The sequence below is a fragment of the Pundamilia nyererei genome, unplaced genomic scaffold, assembly GCF_000239375.1.
Source record: "Pundamilia nyererei isolate P.nyererei 1_Seehausen unplaced genomic scaffold, PunNye1.0 scaffold00807, whole genome shotgun sequence".
NCBI classification, from domain to species: Eukaryota; Metazoa; Chordata; class Actinopteri; order Cichliformes; family Cichlidae; genus Pundamilia; species Pundamilia nyererei.
In genome coordinates, this window is record NW_005188208.1 from 34,599 (window position 1) to 58,716 (window position 24,118).

The 24,118-nt window shown below is 38.0% G+C and overlaps 1 protein-coding gene across 4 annotated transcripts; it reads right to left on the minus strand.

The window, feature by feature from the left end:
* Nucleotides 1-902: 902 nt before the first annotated feature.
* Nucleotides 903-23,514, minus strand: LOC102205991 (X-linked retinitis pigmentosa GTPase regulator-like). Of its 4 annotated transcripts, none has more exons than XM_013908020.1 (18): nucleotides 23,411-23,514; nucleotides 21,485-21,610; nucleotides 20,758-20,850; nucleotides 19,996-20,058; nucleotides 19,757-19,915; nucleotides 18,792-18,941; nucleotides 18,182-18,340; nucleotides 17,831-17,986; nucleotides 17,588-17,712; nucleotides 16,799-16,990; nucleotides 16,498-16,684; nucleotides 15,896-15,990; nucleotides 15,742-15,801; nucleotides 15,411-15,626; nucleotides 6,559-6,735; nucleotides 6,413-6,458; nucleotides 6,185-6,300; nucleotides 903-973 (listed from the first exon to the last, which is right to left on the minus strand). In XM_013908020.1, the coding sequence occupies exons 1-18, from the start codon at nucleotides 23,439-23,441 to the stop codon at nucleotides 938-940; spliced, it is 2,187 nt and encodes a 728-aa protein (XP_013763474.1). In that variant the 5' UTR covers nucleotides 23,442-23,514; the 3' UTR covers nucleotides 903-937. The 4 variants fall into 4 exon arrangements, with proteins under 4 accessions (XP_013763474.1, XP_013763473.1, XP_013763472.1 ...); XM_013908019.1 differs by lacking the exon at nucleotides 903-973 and adding an exon at nucleotides 2,146-3,730 and having other exon boundaries at nucleotides 6,185-6,297; XM_013908018.1 differs by lacking the exon at nucleotides 903-973 and adding an exon at nucleotides 2,146-3,730.
* Between the last annotated feature and the right edge of the window lie 604 nt (nucleotides 23,515-24,118).

Sequence of the window (24,118 nt, forward strand, 5' to 3'; positions counted from 1 at the left end):
TCAGTGAGGACTTTTGACCTCAACAGTCTTCCACTCCAGCTTATTAATTAACCAAACCCAGCCAACGTTTTAATTCGTTTGAAAGCCTGGCTCTTAGTAAATTAGAAAAGTCAACAAGCAGTTTTAGTTGTTATCTTTTGTCCTCTTGTCTCTTACTCAGTTTCTACTGTCTGATTTCTCAGACTTTTTATCTGCTCAGTTCTGGTAAAATAATTATTGCGATTTTAACATACATACAGATATAGAAAATGACAGCCTCAAAAATGCATTTAATCGATTATTTGACTCAGTAAATGTGAGGCTTCTCTCATTGTTTTTTATCACTCTCTGGATCTCTTCCTGACAAATGACATAAAAACATTTTTCCCTGAAAATTGTCTTGGGTTTTACTTTTTCCATCTGAGGAGTTTCAGTCAAATTTAATTTTAGTGAAATTCACATTCCAATTGGCTTTTCTTGGTGTTGTTGCAATAGGATACTTGAAGTGAAGGGAAAAGACTTTGAAGTCTGTTTTACAGCTTTTTCTGGAATTTCTGATCTCACAGAGGTGTTTTGTTTTCTTCTAATATAGTATTCACCATCCTAGGCATAATTACAGCTAAATAAAGACAGTCACGAGAATAAATACTAATCGAGGGCACCTGTTTTCTTCCAAAAGGAGTATTAAAGTTTCGCTTATGTTTGAAGTGATTCTGGTGCTGCTAAAACTGCTAAACCACATGTTATTAAATAGCCCCATTTATCTTCTTTCTTCAGTCTGGGAGAAATTTAGCTGAAAAAGCCGATCAAGCCCATTAAAAAATAAATAAGTAATAAGTAAATAACAAAGTTCAGTTTGTAAAGACATAAAATTCTTTGTTGACTCACCACAAACAAAAGAAGCACAAAACCCATCATAGAAACCTCAGTCATGTCTGGAGAAAAGTCCTGGTCCAGATCAAATGAAGATTATTGAGTCCCTGTAGCGTGTCTGCTAAATGAGGAGACACACACACACAATCCACAGGTAATGTCTTTCTTCTAGTGAAATCAAACTAGTAGTGGGTCCTTTTCAGAGCAGCCAGCGTGACATGCTTGTTATCTGATCATTGCTGGTTTGAATCAGGAAATAAAAAAGTTTGATGAAGAGTGAGGCGTAAGTGCAGTACACTGTCGATTTTGATAGCAAATCAGTGTAGATCTGTGGTTTTATCGTTATCTTTTACTGCATGAAACATGTTCCCAGTGCTAACGCTATATAATAATGAATAAATAAACAAGTTTAAAATTTGTTTTGAATTTTGTCTCACCCTTTTTTTACTACCAGATATCAGCCTTAAAAAAAACACCTCACTCCGAGTTCAACCCTGTCCTCACTCCTCATAACTCCTTGTCATGATATTACCTCTTTAAATGACGCAGATCGACTATCCGTACACTTTATCGTAACTCGCCAGCCACGTTGTTATGTACACCTGCTCAGATGCTTTTTACCATTTAACCTCTTTTGCAAACTTCACATTTTCATCCATTTTCTTTTCATCGAGTTTCAAAAGTATTTCAGTGCCGCTTAATAAATAATAATAAATAATAATAAATGAAGAACAGTGCTTGTAAACAACAAATGTTCCCACTGAAACAAAAACAAAAGGAGGGAAACTGAGACTGTTTTGTCGCTTTATATAAAATTCTTTATTATCACAAAAATCCAAACTTAAAAAAAAAAAAATCAACATAAGCAAGAGATTAAATGAGATTATTGGATCAGAATATAAAAGTAATGCATCTCTAAGAAACCTTTATATTAAAAGTGCAAATGTGCTCCAGGATGAGCAATAAATAATCTTATTTACACACACACACACACACACACACACACACACACACACACACACACACACACACACACACAGGCTCAGGAGAGGAAAACAAAAACATTCACTGGGACGTCCAGCTGCTGACTCCAAAGCATGGGACCCCGAATAAAAGAAAGTAAAACACAAGAACGTAAAGGAATACTCCAGGTAAACTCCTCAGTGCGGAAAGAGTTAGATTGACAGGAAATAAAGTGGAATCAAAGGGTTGGAAAACCTTTAAAACTTTTACAGAAACATTTGATAACTAGCAAAAAAAACACAAAATATGATAAAGAGATTAGTCAGTCAGTTGTGTTTTTTTCTTCTGTTTTTTAGGAAAAGAGAAAAAAAATACATCACTCAGAAGCTGCCTTCTGCTCCATCTATGAAGCATTACTCTCAGGTCCGTTTGAAGGTTTTTAGTGGTTTTAATTCATTTTAAAGTTGACCTTTTTCTATTACTTGAACCTCCAAATTTTTATTCTTCGACTCTGTTAGAACAGCTTTGCATGATTCACAGTTCAAAATAATCCTTATTTATCAGATACTAGGGGTTGCTTTTCTCCCCTCCCAAACAGTTTTCACCACAGGTAGGTGGAGTTTCTTTGCTCACAGATGACCATATTAAGGATATCCACTCCGTATGACATCACACAGAGCCAAGAACAGAAAAATCTGAAAAAAGGTCCACTTTAAGAGTCTTTGAGGAGCCACCAAGTGGTCCCATACTCCATTAGAGGAGGTCTAACCTCAGTCATACAGACATTTAGACTAATTAGTGACACCCTGGCAACCACTGATCACTAGAGAACCATGAGTATTCCTTGACCAGTTGTCAAAAGGTTGATGGATATGAAAGCGATCACAAAGACGTATACAGTGTTGCACCAAAAATCTCTTTGCAATTGTTTGGCTGCAAGCAGCTTGCCACAGTCACCCATAGGTTAGCATATTCCATGCAAACTACAGGCGACCACGGCAATATGCTAGCAACCTAAGACATCAGGATGAAGTTTTTAGTGCAGCACCTTCTTTGCAATTGATTTCTCCAAGTGGCTAGCAGGAACCTCCAGCAACCACTCACTCATTTTTCCCTAGCAACCAGAGATTACCAGGGGATCAACAATCAATCTTCAGACCTGTGTGACTGAGGCTGGACAAACATTCAGATGTGTTTTTTTCCTAACATGGATCATATCAAAATTTCTACTTTTTCTTTCCACTGCTGTTTGGAGTCAGCACGGTGTCAGGGTTTTCAGGTGTGACAGGATAATTTACAGAAAAATAAAAACCTTTCCTAGCCATATTATAGTCTCTGACAGTTGAGTAATCCTTTAACAAATGCAACGTTTTTGTGTGTTTTCTTGGCTGAACAATGTGCTTCCTTGAGGTTTCGAAGGATGTTTGATGTGGTATTACCCTCTGTGTGCCCAGGATTAATGAGCAGCCACAATCTTTTGCTTAGAACCTTCCAGAATAGAAGACTTCAGTCAAAATGAGTTTGTGGTAAGTTTGTACTGTTTATAAGAAGGAAGGATTCAGTTTCTCTCTTTGTGTCTGTTCTGATTAGTGTATTTGCTGATGATGCTGTGCATCACTGAGGGAATCTGCAGCTAATTAGCTTGTTCACACTCTGCTCTTCTTCTGATTACTGAGGCCATCTGAGAGTTTTTTTCATGGAATTATAGCACAGTGCAGGCTCCAGAGCGAGGTCCTCTGGAGCCAGACTGCTGCGGAGCTCGACCTTGGTGAGTCACAGCACTGATGGCAGCAGCCGGGGATGGAGGTTCTCCCTGGATAGCTTGGTCTCCGCTGGCAAGGCCCTGCACTGAGGTTTGATCTCTGTCATTTGTCTGCTTGGGCCTGGAGGACGAAAGTCGTCTAAAGAGCGAGAGCTGCGAGGGCAAAGATGAGATAATTAACTCTAATTACCTTTCTGTTTATCACATGTAAAGTAGGTTAAGGATTATGCAAAGACTAAAATTAAAAGAATTTGAATGTCTATATTATGATTGAAACTAAACTACGTTTTAGTGAAAAGACTAAAAATAAAACTAAATCAAAATTTGCTGTCAAAGTTAACACTGGTCAACATACTGAGGTTTTTAAAAATGGGATTCAGATCTCTAACCCGGCGTTTTCATACTACTTTCATCTGCACATCTGTTCAGCTGATAGTTTAAACATTTCACATTTGATTTTTTGTCTTTTCTTTCCTTGTGTGTTTACTTTCTTCTATAATTTTTAAAACTATACAGTGAGACACAGGTACAATTTACAATAATGTATGCTCTAAGGCTGATTAGACCTTAAGGTAATGCCATAAAACTTTTCAAGGACTAGAAAGATATATATGTTTTATGTTCCCAACCACTAAAAAATGATATTTGTGCAGTGTCTTCTAGGTTTCAATGGCAGGAGCCAGTTTAATGACTGTCTCCTCACAACAACATGGTTTTGGACTGAACCTATGTGGAACCTTTGCTTTCCTGTGTGGATTTTTTCTGGCTTTCTCACACAGTCCTTAGTGCTTTGAAAAGGTGTGTTTTTTACACAAAGGTTATACAGTGGGGCAAAAAAGTATTTAGTCAGCCACCGATTGTGCAAGTTCCCCCACTTAAAATAATGACAGAGGTCAGTAATTTGCACCAGAGGTACACTTCAACTGTGAGAGACAGAATGTGAAAAAAAAATCCATGAATCCACATGGTAGGATTTGTAAAGAATTTATTCGTAAATCAGGGTGGAAAATAAGTATTTGGTCACCTCAAACAAGGAAAATCTCTGGCTCTCACAGACCTGTAACGTCTTCTGTAAGAAGCTTTTCTGTCCCCCACTCGTTACCTGTATGAATGGCACCTGTTTGAACTCATCATCTGTATAAAAGACACCTGTCCACAGCCTCAAACAGTCAGACTCCAAACTCCGCCATGGCCAAGACCAAAGAGCTTTCGAAGGACACCAGGAAAAGTATTGTAGACCTGCACCAGACTGGGAAGAGTGAATCTACAATAGGCAAGCAGCTTGGTGTGAAAAAAATCAACTGTGGGAGCAATCATCAGAAAATGGAAGACATACAAGACCACTGATAATCTCCCACGATCTGGGGCTCCACGCAAGATCTCATCCCGTGGGGTCAAAATGATCATGAGAACGGTGAGCAAAGATCCCAGAACCACACGGGGGGACCTGGTGAATGACCTGCAGAGAGCTGGGACCAAAGTAACAAAGGTCACCATCAGTAACACACTACAACGGCAGGGAATCAAATCCCGCAGTGCCAGACGTGTTCCGCTGCTGAAGCCAGTGCATGTCCAGGCCCGTCTGAAGTTTGCCAGAGAGCACATGGATGATACAGCAGAGGATTGGGAGAATGTCATGTGGTCAGATGAAACCAAAGTAGAACTTTTTGGTATAAACTCAACTCGTCGTGTTTGGAGGAAGAAGAATGCTGAGTTGCATCCCAAGAACACCATACCTACTGTGAAGCATGGGGGTGGAAACATCATGCTATGGGGTTGTTTTTCTGCCAAGGGGACAGGACGACTGATCCGTGTTAAGGACAGAATGAATGGGGCCATGTATCGTGAGATTTTGAGCCAAAACCTCCTTCCATCAGTGAGAACTTTGAAGATGAAACGAGGCTGGGTCTTCCAACATGACAACGATCCAAAACACAGCGCCCGGGCAACAAAGGAGTGGCTCCGTAAGAAGCATTTTAAAGTCCTGGAGTGGCCTAGCCAGTCTCCAGACCTCAACCCCATAGAAAATCTGTGGCGGGAGTTGAAAGTCCGTGTTGCTCGGCGACAGCCCCAAAACATCACTGCTCTCGAGAAGATCTGCATGGAGGAATGGGCCAAAATACCAGCTACTGTGTGTGCAAACCTGGTAAAGACCTATAGTAAACGTTTGACCTCTGTTATTGCCAACAAAGGTTATGTTACAAAGTATTGAGTTGTATTTTTGTTATTGACCAAATACTTATTTTCCACCCTGATTTACGAATAAATTCTTTACAAATCCTACCATGTGGATTCATGGATTTTTTTTTTTTCACATTCTGTCTCTCACAGTTGAAGTGTACCTCTGGTGCAAATTACTGACCTCTGTCATCATTTTAGGTGGGGGAACTTGCACAATCAGTGGCTGACTAAATACTTTTTTGCCCCACTATAACTGTCGCTTGAAATTCAAACAATGAATGTTAAAAACACATAAAAAAACAGCACCATAGAGGTAATCCAATAGTGAGGAGTGTTGTGCCCATACAGGCAAAATAAAGTTTATTTTCTGAGAGTGTTTTGAAGGCACAGTACAAAGAATATATCCAATGTTCACAGTTATTGTACCTTTTTGTTGGAGCCCGGCTGGTTTTTGGAGTTTCCATCTACCTCCCCGTTGGCTGATGTGGTATATTCATGTGTCTTTTCTTCTTTGATATTGGGCTGCTCACTGATTTCAGCTGCTGGTAATACCAGACATTATTGTTATCTGTCTTGTCTTTTTAATTTCTTTTTAACTGTCTTTACTTAGATTTTTCATCAAACATGCAGCTGACTAAGGATAAAATCAGTCACCTCTTTGCTGTCCATCAGGCACATGCTCTTCTTTCACCTCTTTGGGCTTCAGGGAAGATCACATTTCACATGTTAATCCATCTTAATCACAAATAACCAACAAAAACCAAAGATGCCCGATATTCAACTTAGTGCTACTTATTTACACAACTCTGGGTCTCTTCTACTGGTTTCTCTGTCGAGGACAGTGTGTCATTCTCCTCCTCGTCTTCCTCCAACTCGTCATCATCATCAACCTTATCATCTTCCTCCTCTCCTTCTTCTTCCTCTTGACCTTGTTCCTCGCCTTTGGTCCATGTCTCAGCAAACCCTTTTGTCAAGTCCTGCAAAAACAGGAGCATTAAGGACATGAAAAATATTTAGTCATAAGCAGTTTTAAGCCTCAGCCACATAGGCCTAGAGATTTGTCTGTGATTCTCTCACAACTTCTGGTTGCTACGGAAAAGTCAGTATGTGCTACCATGAAAACATCCTTGTCATTGTTTTAGCTGCTAGCAGATCACCTGCAGATTGCAAGGAAGACACTAAAGAAGACATTAATTGGTCACTCACCAACTATTTGATGAGTGGTAGTGAAACTGTCAAGTGTGTGACACAAACCAGAAATGCAGACCATTCACCTTCAAAGGAAAAAAGTTGTGCTTTACCATGGCAACGGTCTCGCTATCTGGTTTATGTAATACTTTTTTTCTTTTACAGTTTTACTATTGCTTTGGGACTGGTTTGCAAGTGTTTGCACACAACTTGGCATCTTCCCTGGAAATTACTGGTGATCACCATAACTCACAAGTGACAAAAGCAATCACAAGGTTTTTGATCCAACACTGCCAGCAACCTCTAGATACCACTCACCACCTAGTAGTGGAATTCACCTTTTTTCAGGACCTGTGGCTACAAATCCAGTCTCTAGGTCTGTGTGACTGAGGCCTTGCTTGGTTAATATTAGCAGATTCCAGTAACAACAAGACAAAGGCATGAGTTTATTTAAGTTGAAGGAAAAAAAACTGCTTTCGATTTGCAATGAATGGAAAGCATTTTTTCAGTTCTTGTCCTTTCCTTTGTTCTTTAAAATAAAGAACAAGTAAAGGACATGAAAAATATGCACTTTCTAGTTTGATGCTAATGTTTTTACTATACAGAATAAAATATAAGCTCTGCCAGCTGAATTAACTGACAAGCAAGGAATGATTGGAAAAGACTATAGTGATGCTAGAATTAGACGTATTACTCTACACTAAAACAGCATCATCACTAGACGAAACAGGTCAAACCTTATCTTATCCCGAACACACCAAACAGACACTGAAACAGAGGAACAGATTTTCCTCACATCATCATTTTCTGAAATATGCTAGTCTGGCACCTTACTGACAAAGTGAGTTTGTGAGTTTGTCAGTGTCCACTGTGATATTTTTGACAGTTGAGGCTGAAAAAGGCAGATTTTCTTATAATTCAGTTAAATATTTGCATCATAAAGTCAAATGTTTCCTCTTCATTAGCTCAGCTCTTGGTCTCAGCTACCTCCCAAAGGAAAAAAAAAAATCTTCCTCTTCGGGGCTTGCAAAATCGCTAGCCTGACGTCCCGGAGCTACAGATATCTCCGGTCGGGCGACCAAAATCTATCTCAGCCTCGCCTGTCGGGTTATCATATAGCCCGATGGGCTTTTGTGCCCTGCAGAGTCATGACAGTTGTTTTTCAATTTTTGTCTATTTAATGATATACTGCTTGAATCCCCCCAAAATTTGAAAAAAGAATAAAGTAGTGAGAGATTAAATAAAATAAATTAAATATTCGATGTGTATTCAAAGTACTTGAGTGACTTTATTCTAAACTAATTTTATTTATTTATTATCTTTCAAAGAATATACTATAAAACTCCCACTGACCCTGCTAATCAGGTATTATCTGCATACGTGATTGTCCTTAACCTAACTTGCATGTAATGAACATGGTGTCCCACAAAGAACCTGTTTATAACCACTACTATTTCCACCGAAAATCTTATAAAATGTGTTTCAGTAGAAAGACGTCCTTCAAAAAAATTAATTAATTAAAAAAATGTTTGAGTGTTATTTAAAATCTATTTTAAATAACAATCAAACACAATATACTTAATAGTATATCGTAGTATCAATTAAGGTTCACGATACCATCCTATTTATCAGCTGTGTCAGCTGGAGAGCTGTGTAGTGCCTTAAAAACAACAGAAAGAGAAAGAAAAAAGCCACATGATTCGCTGTAGTCTTTTCCAGGCACTATATGGCATTATATGGCCCTGACTTATCGAAGAATTAAGGAAGCGGAACCGGCTGTTCAAACCCCCACAAGGCTGCCCGCTGGGATTGGAACGATGGGAGAGGCGTGAGTTTCTCAAAATGGGCTCATTGAGTGCAGCACGGATAAGATCTTGGAGAGGCTACGGCTGCTGTGAATACTCAGGATAAGATCTCTGACTGCAGACTGGATACATCTCGGAAGGGCTAGCTCGGAATAACATCTCTGGGCGCAAATTGGATGACATCTCGGGGAGGCACACTGCCAAATCGGCTCGTGGGGCACAAGAAATGACAACATCACAGAACGCAAGTATGACGAAGCTCGCGGCTCTCCAACAGGAGATTGAGAGACCAGTGTTGGACTGTAGAACTGCTTTGAAATTCATATGACCTGTTCGCACTAAAGTAAAAACCACCATCACTTCATGCGAATACCCCTTTGGTGCCAGCTGCGGTCTCAAGGCTGGAGCTGAACAACAACACCCTGATAACGACTGTGTTTAGTCTGTTCCTTCCCATTCCATGCAAGGCCATCTGGGTTGGCTGGAAGACTGTTTACTTAGCCTAGCAGGGCGAAGGACACTGTCTCAGCTGAACTCTGGACACGCACACACATACATATACACTGATATGCACACACTCATCCCCCCTCCCTTTCCAAACGCCTTCGATGCTTATTCCCTTCCGATGCTGACAGTGGATCAGGGAGGCCAGTGCACAGGCTGCAGGCCCGGATGTACTGTCTAAATCGGCTGTCTCTCACCCCTTTACCCACCCCTGTTGCTTGTCATGTGTTTCTTTGGTGTATTAAGAGTTTTTTCATGTGCTATGTGCAGAGATGTTATTTTCTGTTCTCAAACTAATCTCCCTGTTGGAGCTCAGTCTGGGGGGAGTTATTTTTTTCTCCTTATCTTTCCTCGTGTGGTGCATTTTCCATTGTTATACCTCTCTGACCTGTCTTCCCCATGTGATGTTTTGTGTAATGTATGTATGGTCGGAGGGTAAGATGGCGCCGCCATTGCGTGCAATAGGTCGGCAGCCTTATGAAATTTCCCCTTGTGGGACTAATAAAGGTATATCAAAATATAACAGGGCAAGACATACTGGATACAATAAATACAACAGTCTAATGGTTAACATTCATTGAATTTTGCCTTTTTTCCACTGAGATTGTTTTTTTGAGAGTTTTTTTTTTATTTCTCAGAAGAAACTTACATTTACAAAAATGAAAGATTTTGGCATGCAATTACGTATGAGATGGAAGCAGAAGCAGATGTCAGCCTGGTCTAAATAACTAATACAATCTTGTTTAGTAGTGAATGTACACAAACAATTGTGACTATTAAGTATCATTAAGACCTACTTCAACAAATGTCCTATGTCATAATACATTTAAAAAAAAAAAACACACATTGTAATGCAACACAAATATTTATTACAAATACAAATTAATAGAAATAGCAACATAAATAATTCCAGATAAAATATTTAAATTTGAGCAAGACAAAGATTAAGGCTGAAGGTTTGAAGAATATTTGGGTACTGTATTAGTCATAATACTGGAAATTCAGAGAGTTCTGGTTGCAAGAGCCATGCATAACTGAGCAGAAGCAGAAGCAAAAAGAAAAGGCTTCCAAGGAAATATAAGTAAACCAAAAAGCATTTAAATCAATACTTAAGACAAACATGAGTAAGCATTGCTGTAAACCAAAAGCAAAAGGCTGGATGGAAATACAAAAGCAGCCCAAAACAACACAACGTTATGAGAGAAAGGGTTCAGAAAGCTATAAAGAAACACATTCATAATATATGAAATCAAAAAGATGGTGTGGTTAACATGTAAGAGGGAAAGGCACAGTACATGCAAATGTTCCAGCTGTTTCAGAATGAAAACATAAAATTCAGATAAACACAAAGAAGCTTGTGTATTCCAGAGGTGGAAAAAGGACAAACATTCTGTACTTAAGTACTGATTTAACTTCTTTACTGAAGTAAAAGTGAAAAAGTACTGGCTATGAATGTATTCAAAGTAAGAAAGTAAAAAGTACCTCTTTGAAGGACATTTCTACTAGCGATTTTTGTGCAAAGCTAACTGAAGCTTGTGCTGTATTAATGTAATAATAAAATATTAATAAATGAGAATGCAAACTTTAGTTTAAATCTTAATTGAAAATGAGAAAATAAGCAGAGAAAAAGAAGGAAACAAAAATAGCTCTATTTTCTTTTGCTTCCATTGTACAAAATGACTTTGCCTCTAAACAGAAAATGAGTACACTCAGGGGTGAAAGTGAGATTCAGTAGGTAGTGAAACCCTAAAATTGGTTGCATTGGCTCTAGGGCTGCTCAATTAATCGAATTTTAATCACGATTACGATCTGGGCTTTCAACGATCATTAAAAATGACTGAGCCGATTATTAGCCCCTCCCTCGTGCTTTACTCTCGCGCTGCTCCGTGTGGCAAATCGAGCGCACGTCTCTGCATTTCGAACACGTGTCACAACAATTAAGAGCAGCGGTCCCCAACCTTTTTTGCGCCACGGGCCGGTTTATGCCCAGTAATATTTTCACAGACCGGCCTTTAAGGTGTCGCGGATAAATACAACAAAACAAAACTAGTACCGGTACCGAAAAAAAGAAGATTTATTCATAACACATGTGAAAAGACCGAGGAAAACCGAGTAAACGATAAAAACGATAACAAAATAATGCTGAAAACTGATAAAAAACCTGAAAACTATACATTTCACACCTGAGCCTCAACTCTCTCATACCAAACGACTCACGGACCGGTACTGGTCCGAGGCCCGGGGGTTGGGGACCGCTGATTAAGAGGACCCGAGGGAGTTCGGAAAGCTAAGCAGAAGTTATTTGGAGAGGAGAGTGACTGCCGTTGGTTGAAAAGAGAAGTAAAAAAAACTTCAGTGGTGTGGAAACATTATGGGTTCGCGGAGTCAGAACTCATTTTTCATTTATTTTTTATATTGCAAACATTTGCACTGTTATCAGTATTTGCACACTATTTTATATTATTTTTTGACAATATTTAAAGTCATTATTCAATACATTGTTATTGTTAAATAAATATCGTCAAATAATCGAGATCTCAATTTCAGTGAAAATAATCGTGATTATCATTTTTGCCATAATCGAGCAGCCCTAATTGGCTCAGTGTGGGGAAAAGAATCACAATTTCTATTGTGGGCTCCAGTATATTTTCTGAGTGTACAGGCTGTGATCAACTGATCTGGGCTACTGCTCTGAGGTTTACTGCTCTCTGTGGAGAACTGAATTCAACAAATGTAAGAAGGTATTTTATGAGTTGCCCTGCTGTTCTCTGCTGTCAGCACTGTTTATGCTGTCTCTATACTAAACAATATAGAGGTGGAATTCAGTGAATGAATCTAAACTTCATCAACTTAACTTCAAATTCATAACATCACCTTACTGAACGCTAACCAGCTTATCCTGCACTAGATTATTTTAATGCAACCTTTAACTAACACAGATAATCTAGCTTAGTTTGCTTTGCAGCATGCTTCACAATATGAAAAAAAATTATCAAATACCACTGAGCAGTCCGTACTTATAAATATAACCTCCTGTCTTCCTTATCTATTTCCATCATTTAGTGAAGTTAGCTCTTTCTTTTCTCTCCCTGTGAAATACAGTGTCTGGACCTTTGGCTAACAACACACTGTGACAAACTGTAGACACAAACAGTTTGTGTTTGCTGATGTTTACTGGTAGAAATGCTGCATTTGAAATTACCCCTCCTTTATAGCACTACCTAGATGCAGAAATAATGCAACCACAACTCATGGACACCTGCACTCATCCTGGTGTTGCTCCAAATAAACCACAGGCCCAAACTTAAACCCCTCACTATGGCGCATGCTCTGGTGATTACAAATTGGATTTCCTCTCATGTGTTATTGTTTAGCCTCAAATCGGTTTGATGTTTGAAGGCGCACAGTGACGTTCTGAAAATGTAAGGAATAGAAAGTACAGATATTTGTTTAAAAATGTAGGGAGTAAAGATAAAAAGTTATCTGAAAAAAAAAAAACAACTTGATTCAAGTACAGATACCTGAAAATTCTACTTAAGTAGTTTTGGCAAACACAAAAGATAGATGATAAACACATGGAAATTTGTGTAGAACATGAAAGCTCAGATAGTCTCCAGGTGCAAAAAGAGAAAGAATAATATCTTACTAGGAAAAAATAAGGTCAATAAAAAATTTAATACTGAAAAACAAAAATAATTATGTGAAATCCACATCTGTTGTGCTTTTGCATTTAAGTACTGCCTGCAAGGCAATTTTAACCAAGACATTGAATCCTTATTTCACCAGCATTAGCATGGATACTTGATCTTTTAAGCTACCTGCCTTCTATTGTTCAGTCACATCCACACTGCATGTCGTGCATTTCGAAAGGGTCAATATTACATGCTAATTCACTAATGTAAACTATGTGATATTGACTTTAAATGTCTAATGTTTCATACATCTGCAAAGATCTATTACTGGACATTTTTAAAATATAACTGGCTTAACTGTCTGGCTAATCCACTTTGTCTTCCCTTCTCTTACATAAATGTATTTTAGTGATTTTCTTTGCAGATGACAAAACTTTATATAAAAATATACAATTTATTCTCCTGACATTGTTTTGGTTATGTTAATTAATTAACTGAGTAATCTCATACAAAACTGAATACAATGTAGTTTTAACTATTTATACAGAAAAAGTAATGTGACCTGTATCAAGCTTTTCTAGTATGGCCATTTTTATAACAATATTTTTTTTTTTTTTACTTTTCAGACTTTGATCGTGTCCATTTCCTGTTATTCAATAAATCAATAAATCAATAATATTGATATAAGGGCCCTTATTATTTCAGATTGAGGTATTGAGGTAAAACATCATCCCAGAACTCCTCTGACTCACCTGCCGCCTGACCTTTGACCCCTAACCTTAGTTTGCTTCTAGTTGCTGATTTAGCACTTTGTCTTTTCACTTCAGCAGACCTTTTCTTTTTGACAACCTTCTCCTCTTCTTCATCTTCCTTCTCTTCCTCGTCTTCTTCTTCCTCACTCTGGTCCTCCTCATCTTCCGCTTCAGCCTCCTTTTCCTCACTTTCTTCCTCCTCTTCTCCTTCTTCTTCCTCCTCCTCATCCTCTGTCTCTTCCTCCTTTTCCTCACTTTCTTCCTCTTCTTTTTCTTCTGCCTCCTCTTCATCCTCTGTCTCTTCCTCCTTCTCCTCACGTTGTTCATCCTCTTCTTTTTCTTCTTCCTCCTCCTCATCCTCTGTCTCTTCCTCCTTTTCCTCACTTTGTTCCTCCGCCTCCTCTTCTTCCTCAATTTCACTGTTTTCCTCTTCACTACTCTCTTCTACTTCTTCAGCACTACTTTTTTCTTCCTCCTCTTTTTCATCTTCTCCTTCTTCGGTCTCCCTCTCTTCCTCACTTTCTTCTCTCTCTGAAGTCCTCACAGACTCACTTTCAACCTCATCTTCTTCACCCTCACTCTCCAAACTCCCTTCTTCTTCCTCGTCCCCTTCTTCCAAGTCACTTTCAGTATCTCCACGTTTGCTCTCTGTTTCGTGACTTGACCCTTCCTCACTTTCCTCTTCCTCCGACTCCTCTTCTTCTACATCACCTCCGTTTCTGTCTTTCTCTTCAGTCTCTGCTTTGCTTTCACTTTCTGTTACTCCACTCTTTTCCTCCTCCTCTTCTTCATCTTCTACCACAACATTGCTCTCATCCTCCTCCTCATCTACATCGCTGTCTGACTTCTCTCCAGAGTGAAGAGTGTCACTCTCTTTTTCATCCTCAGTGTTCTCTGCCACTTTCTTAATAATGTGACTAACATCCTTCTCTTCCTCGCTTTCTTTTGCATCTGTCTGCCCTTCTTCCTCTTCACCCTCTTCGTCATTATCCTCCTCTTCCTCTTTGATTGCGGCAGAGTCCATCTGCTGTTCACTTTGATCTGAGATTGTCCTCATTTCAGGACTTTCAGGTGCGGATATGATGTTGATGCTGACAGCAGATCTGTGGCTAAAATTGGCAGCGTAAGATTCAGATTCCTCACTCAGTGATTTAGTCACACTCTCTTTAAGTACAGCACAACTGTTCTCAGAAAGGGATGTGGAGCTTAATCGTCTTCCAGCTTGGATCAAAGCTGCTCCTGCAGCGAGCGAAGCAGCTCCAACAAGCAGGCTGAGATCTGTTGATTTTTCCTGAACCTCTGACCCTTTTTTTATTTGAGCTTCTTTCATGTTTTTTTCATTCTTGTTTTTCTTAGACAAATCTGTTTTCTTCTCTTTAGATTTGGGGATTTTTTTCACCTCAGAAACCTGCTGAGAGCCCACTATGCTCTCTTCATCAAAAGTGTCACTCAGGTGAAAGCTTGCTGAGTCTGTATGACTGAGTTTACCTGGTGAACTGATTCCTGTGGGTTTGCTTTTAACCCTCACAGGCTTAGACTTCACTTTCTCAACTTTAGCAGATTTAGAGTTGAAATCTAAACTTTTCTTCATAGTTTCTGGACTTTGTTTTGAGTCTGCTGCCAGCTTCCTGTGAACCCCTATCACCTGGCTTTTACTGTGAACTTGCATTTGTTGCTCTTTGGATGCTGCCTTATTTATGTCCCTGATGCTTGTAGGTTTGTTTTTACTGGGCCTGTCCTGCAACTCCTCTACAGCCAAGATCAGATTCACCTTGTTCTGGTTGCTTTTCTGATGTCTCTGGGGGCTCTTCGGGCCCTGAGTACGAGTGCTACGACTCCTCAGGAGTTCAGTGGGTAACGCCCGGAGGGGAGAGGCAGCCTCACTCTTACAAGACAGCGAAGTGGAAGAGAAACTGCTCTGCTTTGAGAGCTTTCTCTGCTTTCTTTGACTCTGTTCTTTTATAGCCTTACCATTCTTACCCTTCCTCTATCCTCGGTGCAAGAAAGCAAGAAAAGGATAGAAAAAAGAGGCATGCATTAGAGAGGAAGAGACATGCAGAAACATCAAAGGACATAGCACACAAAGTAAGAGTTTGAGTTACCTTTTGAACTGGAGACAGCGTGAGGGTTTTATCACTGGGGTCTATCTTCATCACATGAGTCTGTCAGGAAGGAGCAGAGATGAAATCAGCAGCAAAATGTTATATTTGTCTTTTTTTCTGAGCAACATTTAAGATGATGTCATTGATCTCTTACCATGTTGAGGAAGTCTCTGGTTTCTCCAAGACCTCTCACGCTGTCAGTGTCTGTCAGACTTTCCACAACACTGTCTGTCTCCCCACCTGCCAGCTCTGAAAACAGGACAGCATTATCTTCAGCAGCAGCTTTCCAGATACAGGTAATATCACATAGTGACAAAGATGAACAAATACGTAAGATGTTTTTAAAAAAAATCAAGATTTTGAGAATCTGACCTCTTTATTTACAGATTTCAAATCTGCAGAAAACCCTGAGATCAAGAGAAATTCATTTAACTTTCAGGGAAAGGGCATGAACGACATGAACACCAATTGTCAAATGTCAAAAATACAGAGCTCACATTCTCATTTTTCCCAACTTCATCTTAGTGCTTCTAGGTCTTAGAAACATATACCGTACAGGTGTCTGTTTTCATAAAAATGAATAAGGGATCTTGAGGAAGCCAAAGGGATATGATTTATCAGAGATGTGACTCAAGGAGACAAAAAAAACAAGACAACAACCTCCCCAAAGTCTAACAAAAATGCAAATAATATTGTCCAAAACTTTGATGTAACAGAAAGAGGATGAGGCAATGGCGGTGCAGATGAAGTAGGTACCCTGGTGGGTCGACTCCTCGTTCCTGTGCTGGTAAGTGCCATTGAGCACCTTTCCGTGGATCACCTCAGGCGGAGCCAGTCGTGGTGGTATGGTCTGGCTGGAGGCTGTCAGTGGCGGGAGGAGGTTACCTGGTGTCATGGCAGGCAGCGTGCGGAACATGGTGCCAAACTGGTCTGGAGATCGCTCCTGAATCAGAGGGTTTAGCCAATGAGCGATATTAACCCATGAACTTCTTTAGAAACGAACTGTTATCTGCAGATAAACTATAAAAAGTGTCACGTTCATTGTCCTCATACCCACCCTCTCCCTCCTGCGAACCCGGGCTGAGAGGCTCCTCTGCAGCGTAGATGAGTCAACTGCGTTACCCAGCAGTTCCACGTATGGTTTCTCCAGGAAATTTTCCATCACATCGTCATCCTCCAGCGTGACCTCACCGGTTCCCCGGGCCCTCGGCCGAGCCAGCACCACCATGTGACATCCGCCGCACATCGCCTGGACACATCAGCAACCAAATTAAAGTATTTGCATGCATGAAAGTCACCCAGAAATGCACAAAAATAGAAAATATATATGATTATAAATAAATAAATGTTTTTAAAATATAAAATGAATTTTATATTTTTATATATGTCTGTATTTAGGATTTTTGTAATTAAAAAAATAATAACACATTTTAAAAATTGACACAAAACTGACACAAATATACATAATTTTTTAAATTATGTATTTAAAGACTATAAAAGGTTAAAAAAATGACAAATGGAATGGTTATTATATTGCACTTTCTACTCTGAGCACTCAAAGTGCTTTACAAAAAAATTAATTTTTTTAAAAAGGTAAAACTCATTTAAAATTTTATATATTTTATGTTATATATGCAATTATGAATAAAAATTGAAAAACGAACATAATTTTTTTTTAATGTAAAAAGTGAAGACAAAAAATTAAAAAGATATAAGAAATGCGACTATAAAATTACATTGTCTTTAAACTTATGAATTATCTCCAAGCCTAATTAAATAATTCCTATACATTATTTTAAGTTCTACTGCATGAACAAATGTAAACCTGTCTGTATGAAACACTTACTCCCTGAACATTATACTTCAGGAATCGCAGGCATAGCGTTGGTTTAAACTGGTTAGTGAAGTTTTCTTCCCCCAGACCAAGTTTTCCATGTCTGCCATCTCCAAACGTGTATAGCAACCCGTCTTCTAAAAAAAAAAAAAAAAAAAGATTAAAATTTCTGACATCAGATCCGTGAAGAACCTCTTCTGTTCAACTCTGTTGTCAATGAGAAGCTCGGCATTAATGAACCGAGCTGAGATTTACCTGTAATGACAGCGGTGTGGTTTTCTCCACAGGCCACCTGACAGGCTCGTCCCTTCTTGAAGTGCTCAACCAAACGCGGCACCCGGGACTCAAAGATGAATGTCCCATGGCCGAGCTGTCCGAACTGACCGAGGCCAAACGTGTACACACTTCCCTCTGAAAGAAACCAACACAATCAGAGGCGTTTGCAGCATGCTGCAGTATTTTATTCCCCTGTTTGAGAGCATTCTGTAACTTTTTAGTAAGATTGAAGGAAGGGGGAAACCAACTGAGAATATTATTCTCAGTTAGATATTTAAAGGAAATAAATAAATAAATAACATGTCTTATTTGCTGTCATCAGACATTTACCTGCGAGTGCCACTGTATGTCCACCCCCACAGGCCACCTGCGTCACTGGCTCCTTGATGCTCTTCACCAGCTGAGGCACTCGGTGCCCTGGAAGCTGGTGGGTGCCCAAACCCAGTTTTCCGCTGTCCCGCTCGCCAAATGTGTACAGAGCGCCATCCACTTGGAAAACAAAAATAGGAAATACTCAGAGCTATCCACTGGCTTTTAGGTCCAGAACAAATAGGGGAAACAAAATTCTGGTTAAACTTAAAAAAACTTTTTAAAAAAGTGTCACTTGATTTTAAAATATGTTAAATTCTATAATAATATTTATATGCAAAAATCAAAACACCTAAATTTAAATGAACAATGGGGTTTTGATTTTTTAAATTATAAAATAATATGGTGAATGAAAATCTATGGAAATAAGATACTTTTGCCAATTAACTTGCATTAAAAAAAAACTTTTATTGTTCTGATTTTTACATTAGTATAAAAACACACGTGTGAGAATTATTCTTTTATATTTTAGCCACTGTCACCCATGTTCCTTATGCTATCTGTAACCATGTGCGATTTGCAGGCTCACTGCAAAGTGATGAATGGTTATTTGGGACCTATCTCTACTCACCTGTCACTAAAGCTGAATGGTAGTACCCGCAGGAGACCCAGCTGATTGGTCGGCCTACACTGACTTCCTGGGGTGATGACACCTGACTCTCCTTACCCAAACCAATCTGACCCTCTGTGTTATCACCCCACATAAAGAGTTTACCACTCGCTGGAAAAGAAATAAATAAAGAGATTACGTTTATTTTGGGAACACATTTATCTGTTAACGACACTTTGTTCTCTCTTCTACACTTCAGTTTTAAACTTGCAACATTTTCTAAAACATAAGGAATCTTTTTACTTCAATTTTGTTAACCAAATTTTTCATTTGATAACAGAATAACTATAATTTAATTACAAATGAATTTCATGAAATTATCTTTTTTTTTTAGATGCTGCAGAAAATACAGAATATACAGATGAAATACAAATTTAAACAAAATACAAAAAATATAAAAACATGAATGTTTAAAAAAAATAATTTTAAAATCAATAATGTTTTTAGATATTTTTTTACTTTAAATCTAATTTATGAGCAAAGTCTAAAAAATAAAATCGAACATCCAGTAGTACAATATGTATGATATATGTATATATTTAATTTTAATTTCATTTAATCTTCAATATATATTTATATAATTAAGATACAAAAATTCCAAGGTAAAAAAAACATACATTAAAAATTTTAATGTTTTTAATCTCATTACACTAACAAAAAATAGCAAAAATATAATTTACAATTAAATAAAGTAAGATAAAATGCATATACAATGAATAAAACAATACAAAAACTGCATATCTTAGTGTAGATGTAGGCACAATTATGAAATATACATCAAAAATGATCAAAAACCTTAAAATGAAAATTAACTAACATTTAATTTGCATTTATTATATGACTTCCCTTAATGTTTACTGGCAGTTAAGCTCTGATTAGCTGTGATCAGAGCTAATAGCTGAATTACAGTGTTGTGTGGATCTTACCGGTGAGAGCTGCTGAGGTGTTCGAACCCGCAGCAAGCATCTTGATTGGTCCTTGTGAATCAAAAAAATCAAGTCTCTTGAAGGAAGTCCTCTCATCACAGTCTCCAAGCCCCAGCTGACCCTCGCTGTTCCCACCTGAGGCATACACCTTCCCTTGGGCTACAGACACACATCAACACAAGCGTGTTTAATATTCATCAGCACCTGAAAGAAAACAACTGTGAACACTAAACACTGACCTGTGCAGATAAGCGTGTGGTTTCTCCCGCAAGCCACCAGTTGAACTTTCTCAGACTTCAGGGCTGAAACATCAAAAAGAAATTTAAAACTATGGGAACGGTAATCTGGAGAGCGCAGCTTACCTCATCATCTTTTGATAACTTTAGAAAAGATTCATGAAGAAAAACAAAGTGTTCTCAGTACAATTCAATGCAAAATACAATAATTCCAAACTGTTATAAAATTTATTAAAAACTTGTGGTCATTTTTAATATTATATAGAACTTTTTCAACATAGACATTGCATAAATTTTGAGGCCCAGCTCCCTCCATCTACTAATGACCAAAAAACTAAAATCACCAGAAAATAGAATTAATCAGACTTGAGTTTAATTTCTAGGATTATTTATTACATTTAGATTTTCTGTATTGAACAACTATTTCCAGTAAGAATGATCCTTTCTTTTTAAAGTAATTTTCAGATTAAATTCACATTTAAACAAACCTCATACAGGACACATCCTTTTCTCTGTATCTGAGGAGTGGCACTTACTGTTTCTCAGATAATGTCCCTCCAGATTTAAGCAGATTATTAGCCCTCTAGACTGAGATTATATCTACAACAAAGTCACACTTTATTTGAAGGCTTTGTCTCCTCCTCTTCAGGGACTCCCTCCTCACTGCCTGTTTAAACTGGCTGAAAGCAGCTTTCAGTGGCACTACTCATCCTCTATAACTTTTTTTTAGAACTGAAACAGTGAGAAGGTGCCATAAAGACCAACCTTTGACACAGGTGGGTTTGTTGAAGGTCACTTTGGAGCCAAGGCCGAGCTGGCCCCAGTTGTTGCTACCAAACAGGAAGAGCTTCCCATTTTCTGTGAAGACACAGAGAAAATCTCCTGAAAGGGACTCTGTGATGTTTCAGCAGGATTCATTTTAAAGTGACACGGGGCTGGATTCAGTTACAGTCACAAAACAAAATAAGAAAAAAAGATAAGAAAAAAAGCTGAAAATCGAATTTGGATAATAAAGAAAGCTTTTCCTCAAATTAAGTAATTGTACGTAATTGTAAAAATCCCCTCCAAAAGATAACCATGAAATTAAACTAAAATTTAAATTGAAGAAATGTATTGAAATTTTGACTTACTTGACTGATACAATATATATTTTTTGTAAAAATGTAGATACAAACAAAAGTAAAGAGTAAAAATAATTTTGTATTTTAAAAATGACAGTAGGTTAATATTGTAAAGCACAACATTAAAAAATAATCCAAATCTTAAAATGGAGGTTAATGTATTTATCTTTTTTTTTTTTTTAATAAATCTAATTTTTGTACATCTAAACAAAACCGAGAAAACATATCAGTTCTGATATGTTAGAGCAGACATATTTTAAGAGGACAGCACAAGTGAAACTAAATCAAAACAGTATTTCCAGCTTTCACGTTTGTCAGCAGTGTACAAACACGTAAATGAGTATTACCTGGAACATAGGAGGGGCTCTCACCTGTTATTAAGGCGGTGTGCTCATCGCCGCACGCTATTCTGAGTGGGATGTCATTTTTAAGCCAAAATTTACTTGGAATGTTGTCAGCGAACTTGCTCTTTCCAAAAGTGAAAACTGCCCCCGATTCTGTAAGAAGAGACCAAAAAAACCAATCACCAACTTGGATTAATTTTCAAGTTTAACCACACCAAATGTGATGTTTCAGCCCTTTATATAAAAGATGGATGGATGGAGCCACCTTGATGTCAGTCTAGTGTTAGTGAAACCTCAAGCTGAGTAATTTTTTTTTTTCCATCCAGACGTAATTTGCTGTGACACCAAAGGACACAGCGTGCTCATATGATTTCAACTTGTCAGTCAAAATTAAGGTCCTAACTTGCTTCATCCTCCTTTCTGATTCTGATAATGACCATAATTTACCAAATTAAGTAAGCATTGGAGCTCAGAGAATTCATCAGAAAGGTGTTTACTGAGGTAAGAAATCAAGGGAGGAGCAGGTTCATTTTCTCATAGACTCCTTTATAAAGAAGCTTTGATTTATAACTACAGGCATTACCGCCTAGATGGCCATTAAAAAGAAAGGAGGTTTGATGCACTCTACGTCTTGACTTCAATTTTCAGATCCTGAACATGTCCACACGTGTCCACGTGTGGACAGTCTATAGAGGCTTGTGTCCTCCACTAAAAAACAGAAACTGCTTTTGCTATGCATAATTCAAATTTTGAGGTTAGTATTTGAAAATTTTTAATTAATGACTCAAAATTGTGTTTTTCATACCTGACTCGAAATTTCAAGTTATTAAGCTAACATTTTGAGACAATCTTCTCATTTCAGTTCTCTTCTCATAGTAACTTACAGTATATATTTTTGTTTACGTGGTTTATGGCTATGTGCATACTTGTTGCTTGCATCTTGGATATTTTAAAGTTTTGCATAATCCCAACAAATAAACCAAAACTAAGACACTAAACTAACTCAAAATGTTTATTTAGTAGTTTTTACCATTTAACTAGCATCATTTTGGTTACATTTTTTTCACATTAATTAAAAATTAGCCAGAGTCAAGTTAACCCAATGTGAAGTCTTCAAATGTCTTGTCTTCTCAAACAAGAAGTCTACGCCAAAATATGTATTCAGGAATAACATATTTTTCCACTTGGAAAAGATCTAGTCTGCATAAAAAAGAAGAGGAGGAAAACGTTCAAATTTGAGTGCTGCAGATCTGAATACTTGGCATTATTTGTTACTGAAAAAAAATGACATAAACGTTTTTAAAGGGTTACAGATTTTGTAAAAATGTTCTTTGGATGGGGTCATTTATTACTTACTTACTTACTTTATTCCTTCATCAAAGAAAACAGAGTAAAAGAAACACAATAATACAAAAAGGGGGGAGAAAACAAAATGTATTTTGTATCAAAATATAAAAAATTATGCATTGTTTGCTATTGCTTTATTGCTTTAGTGTTATTATAGACACGGATATGCATAAGAAGCACTTTCATGAAATTAAAACAATCTAGTAAGACCGTTTTTATTTTTACCTCTCCTTTTACTGTTTGAGCGTAAATGCAACTGACTACAAAAAAAAACCACCTTTGACATGTGGTAGAGTTGAACATTGGCATCGACAATAAAATATGAAAATATCAGGACAGGGGAAAAAAGATACTTGATAATTAATCACTATCAAAGTGATTCAAAGTGAGGAATGATGAGGAAAAAATTCATAAAAACTATTTGACCTTAATAGCTAAAGCACTCGTGTAGAGTAAAACAGAATAACGGGAGGAGAAATGCAATATCATGAGGTTAACTTTCCGTTAGCATGAAGCTAGCCGAAGGTGAACATTACAGTTAAAGAATATTTTACAATACAAACGGTTCTCTGAGAGCCAGAAGAGGCGACAATGACTGATATTTACCCGGAATGTCATCTTCAGCTTCGCCTGCCATCTCTGCGGTACTTTAATCCGCTTTGATCCGCGCCTGTGGGCGTGTTGGTACCCTTCTGTTGTTTTCGACTCGAACAACCCGGAAGTAAACAAAACTTCTCCTAGGCTACGAAGGAACACACGTGACTCTTAAAGAAACAGAGCCATTTCATGTGTCTCATTATTTATAGCAGGGGTCTCAAACTTACATGAGCAAGTAGTAAAGCAAGTAGCAAGTAGTAAAAAACTACGGTGCCCCCTATAGACAAAGCATGTACAAACTCCAAAACACTTACAAACTCTATAACACTTACAAAATTCAAAACATATGCAAAAACCAAAACACAACGGAAGTGCTCCAGGACGCTAGGGGCAGTATTGAGCTCGATTTGCAAAATAAACGGCAAGTTTGTTGCAAACTCATGGGCTGTAGGGGACGGTCTAGGTTCTGTCATGCTGCCCAGGTTGCCTAGTAACCATTGATACTAACCGCTGGAAACGTGTCATGCAACTTTGTTTGACAGAAATGAAGGAGAAGATATTTTGTTCATTTGTTTGTTTGTTTCTTGATTTGATAAGTATCTGAGGCTGAGACCACAGGACTGTAAAACATGATTTTTGGCCTTCATTTCTGTACTGAACGGTCATTTTAAGATTGGCTAGTAAATAACAATTAGCTAATTTTGTTCATGAGACTAA